The sequence below is a fragment of the Candoia aspera genome, chromosome 15 (assembly GCF_035149785.1).
Source record: "Candoia aspera isolate rCanAsp1 chromosome 15, rCanAsp1.hap2, whole genome shotgun sequence".
Classification (NCBI taxonomy): Eukaryota; Metazoa; Chordata; class Lepidosauria; order Squamata; family Boidae; genus Candoia; species Candoia aspera.
Window position 1 is genome coordinate 10814684 of NC_086167.1, and position 19627 is coordinate 10834310.

The 19627-nt window shown below is 44.5% G+C and overlaps 1 protein-coding gene across 3 annotated transcripts in view; it reads right to left on the bottom strand.

The window, feature by feature from the left end:
• Positions 1-19627, bottom strand: part of TXNRD2 (thioredoxin reductase 2) — a 39370-nt gene that overhangs the window by 15635 nt on the left and 4108 nt on the right. For all 3 annotated transcript variants that reach the window (XM_063315286.1, XM_063315287.1, XM_063315288.1), the window contains exons 2-11: positions 18471-18536; positions 17027-17083; positions 15977-16121; positions 14942-15016; positions 14082-14160; positions 13008-13070; positions 12622-12692; positions 6012-6031; positions 4487-4578; positions 2384-2558 (exon numbers count right to left, since the gene is read on the bottom strand). In XM_063315286.1, coding sequence (XP_063171356.1) covers positions 2384-2558; positions 4487-4578; positions 6012-6031; positions 12622-12692; positions 13008-13070; positions 14082-14160; positions 14942-15016; positions 15977-16121; positions 17027-17083; positions 18471-18536 — 843 coding nt within the window. The remainder of the gene's footprint in view (positions 1-2383; positions 2559-4486; positions 4579-6011; positions 6032-12621; positions 12693-13007; positions 13071-14081; positions 14161-14941; positions 15017-15976; positions 16122-17026; positions 17084-18470; positions 18537-19627) is intronic.

The following is a 19627-nucleotide window of genomic DNA, read 5'->3' on the forward strand; positions in this document are numbered from 1 at the left end:
GCTTATGGGAGTTGTATTCCTACCTCTCTGGAGGGCACCGATTTGGAGAAAGACTAAAAATAAAGGGCCAAAGATTGACATAAGGAAGGCCAGTATCATCAACATTTGAGGCAGTACTACTACTAGTAGTAAGAATGGTAGTGATAATATTATTGACACTTTTGAACTTTGGTGTTGGAGAAGAGAGCCAAGACTACCATGGCAGCCAAGAAAACAAACCAATGGATCATCAAAGAAATCAACCAGAGGTCTCGCTCAAGGCACAAATGACCAGGCTCAAACTATCCTACTTTGGACACATGATGTGAAGACCCAGCTCTCTGGAGAAGGCCCTAATGCTGAGAAAAGGGGAAGGAAAGAGAAGAAGAGGAGGACCAGCAGCAAGGGGGATGGACTCAGTTACAAAAGTGATGGGTGCACTGTTGGAAGACCTGAAGGATCAGATTAGGGATAGATCACCTTGGAGAAGGTCTATCTTTGTAGTCATTAAGAGTCAACCTGACTTGATGGCACATATTCAGTCATTCACTCAATCAGCCTGGCCCATGCATGGTCATCAAACCTACTCAGGGCACTAGCCCCCTTGAAAACGAATCGCTCTCTTCAGATGCAGAAAATGTAGGCCTTATCAGCCTGGTACTGTTTGTAAGACTAGGCAGACTAGTTAGATCAACAGTCTTTCCCGTAATGATGTGAGAGCTGGACAATAAGAATGGATGACCGAAGAAGAATTGAGGCATTTGAATTGTGGTGCTGGCGCAGATTGTTACATTTACCATGGACAGTCAGAATAACCAACAGAGATGTGCCGGACCATATAAAACCTGATGCATCATTAGAAGCCGAAATTGTAAGACTACGGCTGACTTCCTTTGGCCATGTCACACGTGCAAGCTCACTAGAGAAGTTGGTGATGCTAGGAATCGTTAGCGGAACAAGAAGAAGGGGCAGGCCAAGAATACGCTGGCTCGACACCATAAAACAGACACCAAGGTGAGCATCCAGCAACTGAAAGAAGCCGTGCTTGATGGGGCTGCACGGATTGCTCTTGTCCATAAAGTCGCCAAGAGTTGGACACGACTGACTGGTTAAAGCAGCAGCAGCGGCAACCGTTTGTAACTCTGCAGATGACTCTTCGCCTGCGTGCAATTACCGAGCGCATTTCAAGTCCTGGGATTTGTTGTTTAGGTGGTGTAGGGAGGCTCAGCAGGTGCCCGATTTCCACCAAGCTCAGCAAGCTGTCCCTTTTCACTCAGGGTTTGTGATGGACACATCTGGAGACAGGAAATGCTCCCCAGAATGAAGTTTCCCAGTCGGTTAGCACAGACACCTGGCGTGACTGTGTGGATAAGAGAATTAAAAACCAAGCCAAGCAAAACCAACAGTGAATCGCACATCAATTAGGCAGCTTTAGTCCTTAACCAACTTAATCCTCAGTCCCTTGGGGGATGGGGAGTGCCTAGACTTTAGCTCTGGATTTGGAAACGGCAGGGATGGGGAGCTGGATTGGTTTGCCCCAAACGGCTGGAGTGAAAAACTCCTGGCTAATGAGCAAAAATAAAAGACTGGGTCTGTTGTGGAATCTTAAAACATCAGTTGTGTTTGCATTCCAGGGCAAGCCGGGGTTCTTCAAGACTGTAACTTCGCAGGGAATGAATAAGCAGGCTGATGCATCTCCCCCAAACCGTACCATTTGGCTCCTGCAGCTGGTGGGGGCAGCTGGAATCAAGCCAAGCCAAGCCAAGCCAAGCCAAGCCAAGCCAAGCCAAGCCAAGCCAAGCCAAGCCAAGCCATTGATTTAGAGGGCATGTAGTAAACCTAGATGGCTTTGTCACAAGCCAGAATCCAAGGTAATGACTTGTGCAGGGAGAATTATCCAAGGTAATCACTTGCACGAAATATTCATCAACCATGAATTGAGTTCACTAGGTTTCTCAGCTGGGACCGTGGGCAAAAACTAACCGGGATTAATTCAGCAACTGACACATTCAAACTAATTGTTCTCATACCAATTTTCAGCCCACCCTGTGCTTCCCAGAGCACATAAAGCCACAAGGATGTGGGTAAAAGACTTGGAAAGAATTCCTGAAGCCATGCTTTGCATGCTTTCAACAAACGGTTAATTTAAAATGCTTTGGCAAGATGGGCAGTGAAGAAATGTGAGGAATCAATCAATCACCCAGTAATTCAGAAAGCTAAATAAGTTCTCCCCAAGTTGTACAACAGGGGCTAGCAGGAATATTCCCATTCTCAAACACATATATCAGGGCACCCATGAGATCATTCACCCTTGCAAACCACCCTTTGAAGTTAAAGCTAGAAAGCTCGGGCTTTGTAGGCGCCCACCTGGCCCAGGTTTCACAGGTATTTGAGTTGCTCTTACCTACTGCCCATATCGCTGTATCAAACTCATCGGACCTTTCCTTGCCAGACTCAGCATATTTCCACGTCACGCGCAGCCGGCCATTGTCCGCCTCCTTGACCTTCGTTGGGCTGCATTTCTTTAGAAACCGTGTCCCTGAGGCTTCCATGTGATTCGTCACAAGGCTGGCCATTTGCTACGAAGAGACAATGGTGACACAAAGCTTAATCTGTCAAAGCCCTTGGTGCAGGAAGGGGTCAAAAATGGCAGTGTGATCAAAGTTCTGCCTTTTTTTTTACAAATACCCCGCACACGGGCCTACTTCATGGCACCCAGATATTAATTACTTCAAAAAAAATTAAGCAAAAGAAAGCACTGGGCCAGAACCCCACCCCCAAAATCCAGTTGATAAAGTCCAGGTATTTATCTTAGAATTGTAAAGTAATGGAAAACTAAGTTTCAATACCACTGATGCTTTACTATTGTTTGATATTATTCGCAGGAGCCAACAGGCGACGGCTTCATCCCTTTCTCTAGAATGAAAATATCTGGAATTAGACAGCTGAAAGGGGGATCTTTCAGAGCGGCCTTTCTCAACCTTTTGACCCTGGAAGAACCCTTGAAGTATTTTTCAGGCCTCGGGGAACCCCTGCACATTCAGGCTCAAATACAGGCCAGACGTTACAAAATTATTTTATCTGTTTCATGGGTAGGCCTGTATATATGCATTAACAGTGTCCTTAAACTGAAAATAAAGAATGAAACTTACCTATTTAAGGTGAAGTTGCCCAAAACTGAAATAATGTTTTTAAATAAACTGTGATCTCCCAGGGAACCCCTAGTGACCTCTCAGGAACCCTCAGGTAGAGAAACCCTGTCTCAGATGCTCAGCTTGGAAATACTTCAGGGAAGGGGATTCTGGGTAACCTTGCAATGTTCAAAACTTGTTTTGGTATAAGCAATAGGTGGAGGAGCAGGATGCAATGGGACCCACTGACTGCTATTGCTCTGTGGCCCGTACGGTGTCAGATCTTTGAGGAAGTCCAGAAAAGACGCATGAACCATGAGTGCTAACACCACCTTAATTTAAGTTGCAGTAACAGAATCTTGCAATTCTGAAAAGTACATCTCTCCCCTCCTCTCCTTTTACTTTCCAGAAAACTAGGGAGGGTCCCCTTCTGAAATGCTTCCCACGCCCTTTTTCCTTCTGTGGGCTAAGATACCTTTTGCATGATAGTTGTCTAGGCTGCGGCTCTTCCCCCCATCTCTCAAGATTATTCTCACAGACCATTACGTGGAGGCAGGGGAAAAGGTACTATTTCAATTTGGAAAAGGACAGTGAAGGAGGACACCAATTTGCTTGCTATCATGCTATGAGAGCCCTTGGGAGGGAGTGAATGAAACCACGTGCCAAAGGGGAGAATGAATGGGGAGGGAGGGATGACCTTCTCTGTATGGCCTCTTCCTCAATCCTCAACCCAATCAGGAGGCATAAGAGGGAATTTGGGGTGGAAAAACCAGAATCAGCAGTAGGTTTGTTAAGGGTTTCAAGAGCAGAATGAAGGCCGCAAGATGTATATTTTGAAGATACATAAAGTGAAGGCATTTTTTGTTATTTAAGAACGTTAAGAATCACTGGGAAAAGATGTCTCATAAGCTTAAAGGTTTTTAAGCTGAATGTGTAATTAGAATTGGAATTTATCCCTTGTAACTCTCCCTGCGACCCGAGTTCGATCCCAGCGGAAGCTGGATTCTCACATAGCCAGCTCAGGTCGACGCAGCCTTCTATCCTTCCGAGGTCAGCAAAATGAGTACCTGGCTTGCTGGGGAAGGTGACGACTGGGGAAGGCGATGACTGGGGAAGGCAATGGCAAACCACCCCACTCTAGAGTCTGCCAAGAAAACGTGAAAGCAGCGTCCCCCCAAAGGGTCAGACATGACTCGGTGCTTACACAGGGGACCTTTCACACAATATTTAATAACCCAGTCATTCAGGTGATCCTCAGACTTTTTCTCTTACCATGATGTGCCTCGAGCAAAGGAATTGGGCAACCCTCTGCCAACAAGGGATCAAGTTACTGTAAATCCAAAAAAGCAAAGCAGGTTAGCAGCAACAGAAGCTACCTGGTCAAATCCTCGAAGCGGGATGCTCCTGATCATAACGGTAGTGTCCAAGCCGAGGCCGGTGAGAAAGCCAGCGCACTCGAGGGAAACGTCTAGTGAGCGCCCGGGTCAAGGAAAAAAATCCTGCTTGATTTTTGAGAAAGACAAGATACGACGCCGAAAAACGGCAAGACTGACGAGAGAATTTGGAAACGGTCCGTTGCATCCAGATAGACTGAAACCTCCTATTCTGTAACGTTCATTTGCAACCTTGAGCTTTAAAAAACTGAATCAGCGCTGAGTATCAGACACGTCCCTCACTCGTTTTCAGTGATGTTCCTGCCTTATCTGTTTTGCCCTGCCATTGTGCAGTTCAGTGTGTCTGCCTGTGTGAATGGCAATTTTGTTCTTCCTGGCGCAAAGTCTCTATTTTAAAATCTTGTGCAGAACTGGACAATGTGCCAGGCCGGTAATTCAACTCTTAGGCCAAATCAAAACACTAAGCAAACAATTCTATGCATATTTTGGCTGGAATCTGAGAATCAGACATGATTGAATGGATTAAAAACAAGGCCAATAAATCTGGCAGGTTTTTGTCTTGTTTTGTTTTAAACAGGCATGGGAACAAAATCATACAGGTAGTCCTTAACAACCATTTGTTTAGCAATGGTTCGGACATACAAAGGTGCAGGAAAAAAAAGACTTATGACTGGTCCTCATAATTACGACCATCACAGCATCCCCCCGTCATGTGATCACGATCTGGGCACTTGGCAACCAGTTCGCATTTATGACTGTTGCAGCATCCCATGATCACATGATCGCTATTTTCAACCTTCCCGGCCAGCTTCTGGCAAGCAAAACCAATGGAGAACCATGTGATCTGCTTAATGACCATGTGGTTTGCTTAATGCCTGCGGTGATTTGCTTATGACCACCACAAAAAGATTGTAAAATCAAGTCGAATTTGCTTAATGACCGCTTTGCTTAGCAACCAAATTCCAGTCCCAATTGTGGTCATTAAGTGAGGACTACCTGTACTGCCGATTGCGTGGTTCAACCACTAGCCACATCATTTAACGCCTTCACAGTTCTCAAAACCCCGATGAAGGTCTGCAGGAGAAAAAGCAGATTTTCATTCCGAGCTTAGTTTTAAGCTCAGAATGAAAATCTGCTTCTTCTCCTGCAGACCTCCTTCCGGGTTTTGAGAACTCTGAAGGCATTAAATGATGTGGCTGGTGGATGAACCACAGAATCAGCAGAATTATACAATGTGGCTCTCGCATGGACTAAACTGTTTTTTAAAGGCAAGGAAACCTGATGGAATTGCAGATAGGGACATGTCTTTGGACCAATGTATGAATCTGCTGTAGTGCTGTTCCCTGATGACGTCCTCGCTGTGGATTTCAACTTGCAGAAAGTGGCCGAAGGATTACAGAGCCATCAAAGACATGCATGACAATAATAATAATAATAATAATTATTATTATTATTATTATTATTATTATTATTATTATTATTATATGCAGCTTAGTATAAAAGATACAGCTGGCTCCAACAACCAACCTGTTGAGTGAACAGAGAGAGAAAAAGAAAGAACACTTGAAAATCAAAACAAGTTGGTGCCTTTTGTCAGAACTAAAACAAATTCTTCTTAGCAATTCCATCCACTAAGTTTCCAACAAAGAGCAGCATAAATCGATCTCCATTGACCCACAAACATCACTTTTCACACGTGAAAGGGAGGGAAGAAGGAAAATTTAAAGCAAAACAGCCTGCTCAAAAGGTGAAACAGCCAAAAATGACGATAAATCAGTGTTTCTCAACCTTGGAAACTTTAAGACCTGTGGACTTCATCTCCCAGAATTCCTCAGCCAGCCATGCTGGGGAACTCTGGGAGTTGAAGTCCACAGGTCTTAAAGTTTCCAAGGTTGAGAAACACTAAACTAAATGCTCCCCTTGAGCTAATAAATGCTTCTCAAGGAGGACTTTAAGGGTTTTTAAACCTTCTTAAAAGTTTACTAAACATTTCAGCAGTTGGGCCTGTTGGGATTCTACCACTGGGCTGTGCAAGATACTGTAGAAGCGACAGAAACGGGGGAGATTTTCAGGGCTATCAAGCAAAATGTCACTACCAGAAGACCTGAAGGACCAGGCGGGGGAGAGATCATCTTGGAGACAATCTTATCTACATGGTTGGGAAGAGTCAACACCAACTTGAGGGCACGTAAGCAATCAAAGCAGCGCAAGGAAAGCAGCCTGCCCCTTTCCAAACTCATTCTCACAACCCAGGGTTGCAGCAGCCACATTTAAAAAAAAAAAATCACATCAGAGACTATAACAACCCATTAAAAGCACAGCCAAAGGCAGAGGCAACAGATAAAAGATCATCTTGGCCTGAAACCACCGCCGCAGGGCAAGCTGAAGCCTGTCGAAATAAAAACGTCCTCTCTTTCCCTAAAGAGAGAAAGAAAAGAAGCGATGCAGGAGGGGAATTCCTTCTGCAAACAAAACTTTTTTTTTTTAAAAAAAGCTCCCCTGACAGCAGAAAAAGGAGGTGGGGGAAGCACCTTCAGATGCAGGCCTACGATTTAATACCAGTAATTTGTATGCAGGATGCCGCCACCACCCCTTTCTCAACGGAGGAGATCCTCCCTTTTCAGCGGCGAGAAATGGAAAGAATGCACAAATATTGTGCACCAAAGTGACAGCTCCTCCGGTAGACAAGCCAAAATGCGGGTGGCCAAGTCAGCAAGACAATGCCGATGTCACCGCTAATCCTTACAGGTACTAATCATGTAATTCCATTTTGGAGGAGGAGGCAAGCGTGCTCCTCCAGGGCGGCTGCGCGCTGTCAGCGCTCCGCTGCAAGAGTCGAAAGAATGCGCCTGCAGGTATTTGTTGGAAGCAATCCACACGAATCTTCTGCAGACAAGAAGGCCTTGCAACTGTCCGGTTCTTCTAAACTGGGATTCAGCACAGAGAAACAAAAAAAAAGCGGGGGGGAGGCACTGGGGAGGATCAGACTGAGATTTGGCAACACAAAAAAACGAGACAGCTTTGACGGAGGAGAGATGAGCAAAAGGCTCCTTCCTCCTTTCTCCTTGGGGCCGTAAATCTTGCACGTTTCTTAAAGGCGCTGAGGCTGAAGGTCAACACGTGGGTTCAAAAGGGGCAGATCATGCTCCATCGCCTGTTGGATACCACATGTGGAAACCTGAAGGGGGAATATCTGGGATCCCCTTGGAGCTCTCAGATGGAGAGTGAGGATTTGGAGTTACACATCAAGGTGAGGATGAAGACATAGAAGAACCCACCAAAACACGCTAGGACTGTCTTGGCTAAGCGGGGTCTCCCTGGTTATCTGGGCAGCAGAACTCCTGGGCAGCCAACCCCATGGCATTCCCATGGGAGACCCTTGGAGAGCACCAGATTAGAACAAGCCACGCTAGATGGAGAAAGGTGAAGGTCCAACCCAACTGGAAATTCTTTATAGCACTGTAGCTTGCAAGGAGCTCCTTACTGGCCAGTCTGGGGCTGGAAAATATCCCACTGGTCTGGGCATTACTGCCCACATTACCATCTAGCAGTCCGCAGCCTCCCTGGCTCCCACGCTTCACTCGATCCCAAGGGGAGACCTCAGGACAGAATTTCTCCTGCTGGGCATGTTCAGATTGGGAAGTACAGCCAGCCAGGGAGGCTGCAGAGTGATGGAAAGATGTGTCACAGGAAATCAAGTCTCCTGTGATCTGCAGCCTCCCTGGCTTCCCCCATCCCCACCTAACCATTCGCAGCCTCCCTGGCTTCCCCCATTCCCACCTAACCATTTGCAGCCTCCCTGGCTTCCCCCATTCCCACCTAACCATTCGCAGCCTCCCTGGCTTCTCACATTTCCATCTAATGATCTGCAGCCTCCCTGGCTTCCTGCCCTTCTGCTTCAATCCCAAAGGAAGTCCTCAAGAGAGAATTCCTCCCACTGCTTGGGATTTGGACAGTCAGGGAGGCTGCAAACAGATGGAAAGGTACGTCACAGAAAAACCACACCAGCCATGGTGCTCTCCAAGACTTCCAACCATCAAGTGAGCTCAGAAATACTGCTATGAAAAATCTGAGATAAACTCTCAAGCACCCTGAGGAGGGGGGATGTTCCTTCCACAAGGGAGGAAAACTTTAGAAAACCCACAACAAAATTAAGGGCGGCTTTTCAGTCTGACTAATCTGCTTTCTGGCTCTGAAGGAACAGCCCCAGCCCATCTGATTCTCCTCAGCACCTGAGGATAAGGCAGAAACTTTGCAGTGAGAGATCCAGATTTGAACTGAGGAGGAATTTCCTCACTGTGCGAACTATGAAACAGTGGAACTGCCTGCCTCCTGAAGTTGTGGAGGCTTCACCGCTGGAGGTCTTCAAGAAAAGACTGGACAGCCATTTGTCCAGAATGATATGAGGATTCTGAGCAAGGGGTTGGACTAGAAGACCTCCAAAGTCCCTTCCAACCCTATGGTTCTACGATTCTAGGGCTCTATGATTCTAGGGCTCTATGATTCTAGGGTTCTACAGTTCTATGGTTCTAGGGTTCTAGGACTCCATGACTCTATGATCCTAGGGTTCTAGGATTCTAGGGCTCTGTGACTATGATTCAAGGGCTCTATGATTCTAGGGTTCTAGGACTCCATGACTCTATGATTCTAGGGTTCTGTGATGATATGATCCTAGGGTTCTAGGACTCTATGACCATGATTCTAGGGTTTTATGATTCTAGGGTTCTATGATTCTAGGGTTCTATGATTCTAGGACTCTACAATCCTATGATTTTTAGGGTTCTATGACTTTAGAGTTCTATGATTCTAGGATCCTACGATTTTACGATTCTGTGGTTCTATGACTGTACGATTGTAGGGTTCTATGATTCTAGAGCTCTATGTCTCTATGATTGCAAACACTGAACCAGAGCTGGACGAGGCACCTGCATATTACAAAGCTTGGGGCAAGTCTCTCCTTTCCAAACAGCCTTGATCAACCACAGCCAGGCCATTTGCAAAGCAACAATCCACAGAGATGAGTTCTTAAAAAAAAAATCATAGGAGCACGGAGAAGGGGAGACCCATTTGACGGAACGGTTACTCAACACAGGCTCTGGCAGCCTCTTTCCCCGGCTCCTGCAAAACACGCTTGACAAAGCACAGCGTTGCTACTGTACCCCTTTGGGCTTATTTTGACTAAAGCTGAAGAATGCAATGTATACATAACAGGCAGCTTCTACCATTACACTGTTACAACATGCAACAGGAGGATGGGGCCAAAGCGACGTTTTCAGAGAAATCTCTCAGCCGCGTAAATTGTTTGCTTAGTTCTTTTTCAAACACCCGCACATGACACGCACGCTGATTCCCCTGGCATCAATCAGGGCCTCAGAACTGTATGGAGATTGATGACTGCAAGTTCCTTTTTCACCGGAGTCCACCACCACCAGAGCGGTGCTAGGCTTGCCTTTCTTTTTTCCTGGATGGTTTTCCAAATGTGCATAAGCAATGATGGTCTATTTGGTTGTTCCCTCCCTTTAAATAGCATGAGATGGTCATTGGGGCATTATTATCAGGAAAGGGCCCGGGGCCCACAAAACTCGGGCCACCGCTTGCCTCCACCTGCAGGCTGAAAAACATTGCATCCATCCTTCGTATTGATAAACGTTGCATCCGTCCTTTGTATCGTACTAAAATGCCTGCAAGCAAATCACCAAGCTCAGAGAGCACCAAGGACTCTGCAAAAAAAACCCCACCCCAAGCCTCTCCCAGGCTATACTCAAAATGCAAGAAAAAGGAATCAAAGCAATAAAAAAGACTGACCAAAAGTCAGGCCCCATCGGCCAATCACAGTAAGTTTTATGAATCAATGAATAGATAGATATCATTCATATATATATATATATATATATATATATGTGTGTGTGTGTGTGTCTGTGTGTGTGTGTAATTTTATAATTGGTATTGAAGAAATTTTCAACAAAGGAAAAACCGTAAGAGGAAATAAAGATTATAAAGAAAAATCATAAGTATAAAGAAAAACTGTAAGTAGAGAGAAAGAAAAAATAGAAAAAGAAATAGAAAAAGGAAAAGGAAAAAGAAAAGAAAGATTATAAAGAAGCAGCTTCTGATCTTCTCGACAGCGGTGATAGAGGCATTTATATTTTGCCCTCTCTCAAAGGTTGCATCACAATTTTCTTCTTTCCATAAGCTACCCTTTCTAATTTTCAAACCCATAAATCACAAGTTCATTTCCCTCTTTTTCCAGCAAAAAGTCCATAAGGGAATATGAATATATAGATATATGTATGTCTATGTGTGTGTGTATATATTATATAGGGACGTGGTGGCGCTGCGGGTTAAACCGCTGAGCTGCTGAGCTTGCCGATCGGAAGGTTGGTGGTTTGAATCCGTGTGACGGGGTGAGCTCCCGTTGCTAGTCCCAGCTCCTGCCAACCTAGCAGTTCGAAAACATGCAAATGTGAGTAGATTAAAAGGCAGGTAACGGCGTTCTGTGTAGTCATGCCAGCCACATGACCACGGAGGAAGTGTCTACGGACAAACGCCGGCTCTTCGGCTTCGAAACGGAGATGAGCACCGCCCCCTAGAGTCGGACACGACTGGACTTCATGTCAAGGGAAACCTTTACCTTTACTATATATTATATATGTGTGTGTGTGTTTAGAAAAAAACTTATTGCACTTGGGAATGTTCAAAGATCATGCATCAAACAAGTAAGGAAAGTGGCAACCGATCTGAACATTTAATGTAATTTATACAATAAATTCACTATGGGCCTGACTGGAGGGTGGGTGAAAGGACACAGCTTTATCCCTACTAACCAGCCATCCCTCGATTTCTCATCCTCTGTCCCTAAATATAAGGGCTGGACTGTAACGGCATCTTTTTTAAAATCCCTTCTGATTCTTCTGCAGCAAACCATCTGCATCTCTCCGACTTCCCACCAACTAAAGTTCCTGGAAACCAATTCCTGCTTTCTATATTTCAACCCAGCCAGGCTATAATGAACAATAGTGGTATTTCCCTCCATAATAGCCAAGACAATGCAGCAATGGAAGTAAGATCGTTCCATAACATAAACCCTTGCTGCCCTCTCATGGTTCCCGCAGGGGCAGCAAATCCAACACAGCCAGGAAATTGGACACTGAGTTTGGAATTGCTGTTGCACATTCAGTATAAATGTACATATCTGCAGATCGGTTAAAGCAATGGTGCTCCCCGTAGTAGCATATGGCTGCGAGAGCTGGACCATAAGGAAGGCTGAGCGAAGGAAGATCGATGCTTTTGAACTGTGGTGTTGGAGGAAAATCCTGAGAGTGCCTTGGACTGCAAGGAGATCAAACCAGTCCATCCTCCAGGAAATAAAGCCAGACTGCTCACTTGAGGGAATGATATTAAAGGCAAAACTGAAATACTTTGGCCACCTAAGGAGAAGACAGGACACCCTGGAGAAGATGCTGATGCTGGGGAGAGTGGAGGGCAAAAGGAAGAGGGGCCGACCAAGGGCCAGGTGGACGGATGACATTCTAGAGGTGACGGACTCGTCCCTGGGGGAGCTGGGGGTGTTGGCGACCGACAGGAAGCTCTGGCGTGGGCTGGTCCATGAAGTCACGAAGAGTCGGAAGCGACTAAACAACAACAATCCGCAGGTCGCTGGCTTTAGATACGTATGTCTCTGTACAATCTGTAAATCACAGTCTTACGTATTCTGAATTGGAACCTAGGTTGCTGGCTCTATCGAGTTAATAAAGCGAATGGCAGAACCAAAATGCCAAGGGGAGAAAGTTTATATTCAGAGGAAGAAAAGGTACAGACATGCTCAAAATTAAGCTTAAAAGGATCAGTCGACGTTCATCTGTATTTATTCAGTAATGTCCCCATTTTTGCACAAAACCTTCTTTAACGCAAATATTCCTGCACACGGTTTTTGTGCGGGGTATTGCACCGCAGGCTTTGGAGAAATGCCAGCCCCAAAAGACAACTCTCTTTTGAACCCAAATGCTAAATACTAGATGAGGAAGCCAGGAGGGACCTGCATATAAAAATGCAAACCCCATAAAATTCTCTCCCTCCCCAAACGATTAAAGAAACAGTCCTAGAGAGAGGAGACTTACGTTTTTCCAGGGGATTTTTTTAGCCAGAAAAGGTCATCGCTTGTAATTCCAAATTCCCGTGCCCCCGCAATCTGAAAACAAGGAAGAATTTTCTGCAATATCCATGAGAAAGATGGACATGTAAAGGTCAACCTGGCTGAAGAATTAAATTGGACACTTATCGCTCTCCATAACCTGAAGTTGTTTTGAAGGTTTTTGGTTTTGTTCTTTTTAAAACTTATTGTTGGGGCATATGTACCAAATGACGAGAAAGGGAAGTTGTTTAAACATCTTATGGATCACACTTTTCATATCAGAAGTGGTGTTTATTGGGAGATCGGAATGGAACCGTTTCTCCACGGGCAAAGAAATTAAATTCCAACTAGGACCAAATTAAGACAGGTTACCTCCGTAGGGTATCTTGGTCTCCCACCAGTGGCAAGTACTATCTGGTCTGCCGTGAGCAGGATCTAATAATAATTTACAGAAAAAAGAAAATCAGGAAGAGAAATTCAGACTGAGCATCTCTAGTCCATCCTGTGTTTTAATCTCACACTGGGAGAACATGGTTATCTCCAAACGTACAATATCACTGCAGTTATAGGCCGGCAGACTGGCTCACACAGTGGACTAAAAGGGATTTTTATTCCTGGTTTGCCAGACACTTTGCAAGGGCTGGGCCCACCCAGAAATCACGATTGACAAACCCCAACAAGCTGGTTCGATGGCATCTGAGGGGGAGGGAGTCAAAAAAGTCAAGATGGCATCCGCATCCACATGAATGAAGTCCCAATCCTTGTATGGGCACCTGGGACACATCCCAAAGGGGCAGTGCTTAACTTTTTAACACCATCATAACTTTTTAACAACCCCCTCACGGATGACAAATGACAAACCAAGAGAGTGACCTGGATTAATTTTTTCCTGCTGGATTTACAAAAGAGGCTTGTTAAAGCCTTGAAGAACTCTGTGTGATGGGACAAAGAAGAAATGAAGAGAAATCAAATTCTACAGTCTTTGAATGAACTAAAGATTAAGACTGTTAGGAGTAAAAGGAAGGAATATAAAGATGGTTTATTTGATCAAGGTTAAAAGAAGGTATGTTGTTACTTTTGGCTACCCGTTTTGGACTTTCTGCGGACACCAGGACTGAAAAAATGATGTTTTATGGATTTGTTTACAGATGAGATGGGATATGAGATGAAAAGATAAATGTTTGTAACCTTAGAGGGGGTGAAGAGTCACTAAATTTGTTTATACTTGTTGTGATGAAGGTTGGAAGTCACTTCCTTATATATTTCTTTTCTCTTCCTTTATTATATTCTTACTTTTCTCTTGCACTTTTTACCCCTTTCTATTCTTTCTTTAAGTTTAGTTTGTATTACATTTTACTATTATAATCAAAATGATTAATAAAAATTGTATACACATAAAAGTACAAGGTAATCCCCTTATTAAAACACTCCCTTAAGTCTTCCTACCTCCTTGCCTCCTTTTGCTACCCCGCGGATGGTGTGTGCATCCACAAAACTGCCTTTTAGGTTGAAGTACTTGACTCTTCTGTAGGAGAGAGAGATGGAGTGGGAGGAGGAAGAGATGAAGATGGAGGAGAAGAAGAGAAGGAAGAAGAGAAGAAAAAGAAGGAGGAGGAGAAAAGCAGTAGTTGTAACAGCTACAGGTCCACTCAACTCCCATGTCAGACAACTGAACCATCTTCCATGCATTTTGCTCTCAATTAAGCACCTGAGATCTAAACAGCCTTAGGAAATCACTGTGATCAACCCTAAGTGCCTTTAAAGGCAAAGCTGTACCAACTGAGAGCCAGCGTGGTAAAGCTGTTGAACGAGGAGTGGAGAAACTCAAGTTTTAATCCCTCCACAGTCATGGAACCTCACTGGTGATTTGGGGCCACACCCTCTCTCTCAGCTCAACCAACCTCACAGGGATGTTGTTGGGTGCATGAGTGCGAAATAGGCCTTACGCTATGCCTAGATGTAAGCCATCCCAAATAACATTCCTAAGTACAAATGCTAAACCAAGGCTCCTTGGTTGGAGCTCCATATTCCAAAGAGAAAATTTATTAAATACAAAGAAGGGAGAAAGGATTAAATACGTGAGTAATCACATTCAAGGTATTTAATTTTAATTTCCTGTAAGGGCAATGGAGTCAAATCAAACTTCGTTTTCATCCCCTTCCTTTGTCTAGTGCACCAGAGATCATCTTCCCCTGCAGTCTTTTGGGGAAGGTGATCTGTGGTGCACTAGACAAAGAAAAATGTGACAATCCAACCCTGCTCCAAACTGAAGTATTTGGAGGCAGAAGGAAGAAGGAGGGACTGACTTATCTTGCAGCTGCAACCTGTGCCCCCAATTCAAGGATTTAACGTAGTTCTGGACTCCTTTTGCCATCACAGACCTGGAGGAAAAAGGAGAAAAAGATAACAAGGCCAAGAAATAATGGATTTAAGGGACAGGAAGTGATGGATGTTGGGTGGGGGCGGGGCGGGGCGGGGTGGGGGGGACAAAACTTCTAAAAATGACAGCATTGTTATTTTTTAATTAGAATATTTCAACACAGTAAAAGTATACCAAACAAAAAGAAGATAGAAAGTAAGAAAGAGACCCTTTAGGGACTTTCTGCTGAAAATGGAAAAAAAAATGAACTTGTGATTCATTGGTTCGACGATTAGAAAGGGAAGAATACGGAAAGGAAGGAGCTAACCAGAGAGAGAGAAGATCAAATATAAATGCATTTATAACTCCTCCAAACAAGAGTGAAAGCCTCTTCTATTTCTTTTTTCTTTTCCTTTCTTTTCTCTTTTATTCCTTACTTATTCACCTATCCCTTTTCTTTTTTTTCTCTAAATTTGTATTGTTTTTACTCTGCAAAAGAGCTCTCCAATACAAATTAGTAAAAGAAAGTAAGGAAAAGAAAAGAAAAAATGGTTTTCCACTTCTAAAACAAGTGCTACTGGTTCCAATCATCCCAAATGAGCTGCAGTGGTGTTTTACACACAGGTAGGATGCAAATGAGGGACGCGGTGGCGCTGCGGGTTAAACCGCTGAGCTGTCGATCGGAAGGTCGGCGGTTCGAAACCGCGCGGCGGGGTGAGCTCCCGTTGTTAATCCCAGCTCCTGCACACCAAGCAGTTCGAAAACATGCAAATGTGAGTAGATTAATTGGTACCGCTTCGGCGGGAAGGTAACGGCGTTCCGTGAGTCATGCTGGCCACATGACCCGGAAGTGTCCTATGGACAACGCCGGCTCCAAGGCTTTGAAACGGAGATGAGCACCGCCCCCTAGAGTCGGACACGACTGGACTTTACGTCAAGGCTACCACACAGGATGCAAATACGGGGAAGAGATTTGTCTTACCAGTCGTGGCTGACGCGACGGGGTACGTTCCAGCCATAATGTTGGGCATCTCTGACCGAATTCCCCAGGAGAGCCGCTTGGTGCATCAACTTCTTAGGGATGCAACCCACGTTCACACACGTCCCGCCAAGCCCCCATTTGGTTCCTGGCAGAAGGGAAAAAGCCACACCCCCATTCATTGGCTGAGCTTGTTCTCAAGGCAAGCACCTCGTTCTCAGATCTTATCACACCCAACAACGCCCCACCCGTATCTGCTGCATTTAGGGACTTTGTGAATGATCAGGTGTCATGTATCCCATTTCAATGTTCTGTTAACATCGTAACGTTTCACATGTCAAGTTCTTTCCCGTGTTCCTTCACCCTCCAGGGTTTTTCCATTCCTCCGCCCTCTGTTGTTTAACAGCCTTGGAATGTGTGTTTGGGTTTGCGCTCCTGTTCAAGGTTACTTTCCCAGGCGCGTCTAACGGTTCCTAGGACCTGGGAGGGGGTGCACACTGACGGGGGATTGGGGCAGAACTTGCTCACAGGCAAAGCTTTTAAGTTTGCATTTGGCGCGCTTTTGCTCATTCTCAGCTTTCTCTGTATTTGCATACTATTCCTTTAATAAATCAGTTATCTTTAAGCCCGAGCTTGTGAGACTGAGTATTTGGGATTAGGCAACCATTACATAAAGCTGAGAATCATTTCAATCATCTTCCGCTAGCCCCGTCCAAACGTTGGATAAGAGGGAGCGCTAGCGATGACCGACCAACAACTTCGCGCGAGTGAAGGGAGCAAGGAAGAGCAGGAGCAACCATTACATCAGGCCTCTACATCAGCACAGAGATGGAACACAAGACAGCACATGAAGACCCATGAAAGAACAACACCATCAATCTACCATGGACACTGTTTCACCCACAAGGACTCCTTCATTCTGGAAAATGGGGGCAAAGTAAAACTTTTCATTTCACCCACAATATCCAACAGAAGTAGAGAACTACAGTAGGTCTGGGTGACTTGGATACTCCACAAGAACTGATTATGCGATGCGCTTGGATGGTTCCTTACCTCTTGGAGAAGGATCCACGTAATCTAGGACAGCTACCTTCTTTCCAAACTGGGCAGCTTAAACAAAGAGAAATAAAAAGTTGCAGAAGTGTTAAAAGAAAAGGGTACGGTCATGGTGATGCTCCCAAACTGGTCCAAAGATGGTTGATGCTTTAGATAAAGATTCATCTGGGCCTTATGCGAGATGTCTCAAGAATTCCCTCCCATTATAAATGGGGTTTATAACTTTTTCTTGTAAGTTGTTATATTTGCTACTGACCACTAGGAGGCACTACAGGATCAATTTCAGCCTTGAGTACCAATACAGGAATAAAACTGGTCCTATAGAGCCTCTAGTGGTCAGTAGCAAATACAGCAATTCTGGGAGAATTGTGCACAAGAAAAAAAGTTACTTTGGCTTTAGGGAGATGGCAAGGAGACAGATTCAACCCCACCTATTTGCCTTGTAGCAAACAGCCACCTCGCAGCTGACATGCACAGCAGCCAGTCTGTCAAAGTAGCAGCGACATGCTTTCTTGTTGTACAATATAAAAACAGAAACTTGAAAACTCGTCCAAGTTTCATTCTGCCCCATGGCTTGATGTGAAAACAGCCTTCCAGATGTGTTCAGATGTCCCTTCTCTAGGCTGGGAATTCCCAGATCTGTAGGCCCTCAACACCTCCAGGGCCATCCTGTTGAAGATAATGAGGATGGAAGATCTCCATGCCAAAGCCCATCTCTGCTTAGGAGTGGAAATAGCTTCATTGAAGCATGTTTGTAAGCTCAGTTTTTATTCTGTAGACCCATGTTGAGAACTATTAGGTTGATATATAAAAAATTGGCATTATAGACATGATTGCAATCAATCAGGACTGGGAAGAAAGATATTCTTAGAAGAAGTTGTCAACTAGTCTCTGTTAATGATTTGTACATTTTTGTTTGGGAAAGCAAAATGTCAGGATGTGCCAGTTCAGCTCAGTTCCTATAATGGTATGTGGGAAAGACCTTGGGAGACGGGTTAAAGAGATGCTGCCTATTGAATGGTCAGATAAGAGGCAGCTTAGCCCCCAGCTGGATAATGGGTGGGGCAAGAGGCTCAGAAGGGACCCGCCCTAGTTTCTCAGGCTGAAAAGGAGACAGGGGGGATGAGTCTGAAGGGGAGGGTGATGTAATGGTATGTGGGAAAGACCTTGGGAGACGGGTTAAAGAGACGCTGCCTATTGAATGGTCATAAGAGGCAGCTTAGCCCCCAGCTGGATAATGGGTGGAGTAAGAGGCTCAGAAGGGACCCGCCCTAGTTTCTCAGGCTCTAGAGGAGGAAGCAGGGAGGGATGTGCTTTCAGACTTGCAAGATTCTGTCAACGTAGCTTGACAATAAAGTAGAATTAGCTCATCTGGTTGTGTTTCCTGTTTGGTCCACCTGGTAAGGCTGACCGTTCCACACCACAAATCCCATCTACAAACCTTCTTTCGCACAAGCCAGCCCCCCAGAGCCGCCTCCAACAACAAGAAGATCATATTCATTCTTCCCTGTATAAAAGAAATAAAACATTTTTAAAAGCAGTAGATATTATTAAATGTCTACCTTCACCTTGAAATGTAAGCCCATGAACCATATTTATATAATGAATTGTAATATCATAACTTTGTTTCTGCACTTTTTTTTAAAAAGCAACACTATTCTGGAGAGGAGGATACAGAGGGGGGCTTTAAACCATCTTATTCCTTTTTTCCCCATTTTAATACAACAATCAAAGGAAAAGAGAACAGAAAAGGGGAAAAAAACCAAAGAAAAGAAAATCAACAAAATCGGGAAGCCAACTGCATAATTTTAAGCACTCCTATTCAATATTGCTAACCAGAAAAATATGCGCAAAGGAAAAATGTGATTATAGCTAAAAAAAAACACCAATGACTCAGTGTGAATTAAATAATATTTAACTATAAAATTTCCAAAGTTATTTGCTCTTTATTTTGCGGTCAGAGCCATTTTCCACCCTTTGAAACGACCCAGATCATAAGAAAGGCGTATTTCAGTTTTCAAGTGTTTTGCGATAACAATTCTGACCCAAAACAACAGGATTCTTGGATTCATTTTCATCTCTGAAATGGTGGAAGTCCACCCAAGATTCTCTCCGCCTCCTCCTTTTTGAATTTCTAAACATCAGGCTGAACAAATGGGGGGGAAAGAGATAAGTCACACAAATATTTGTCATTCAATTTATACATCCCAAATCTGTTGCAAAAGCAGAAAACATCACATCATGTTGGCCACACGCCACATCCAGCAGGAATGGACGGGAAAACAGGAAGAAAGTTACAAGCAACCAACGCAAGAACGTTCAGGAAATCAAATGCCACTGAGTAGTGCAGAAAATTGTGAGCTGGTTTGAGGTGTGTGGGATTATCAAGGATCACAAGATGCACTTGCTGAAAGTGTGAGAAAGGGGGGATAGCAACGTTGTTTTTGCAAGGCCTACAACAGAACAGGACTTGCTTTCTCAGTAACTTGCCAACTGAAGCTGGCTTTCTAGTAGCTAGGCTTGCTTGTCAGTATATTGAGGATGTGGGATATGCGGTTAGGGGAAACAGGAGACTGTATCTCCATAAGGGCAGGTATA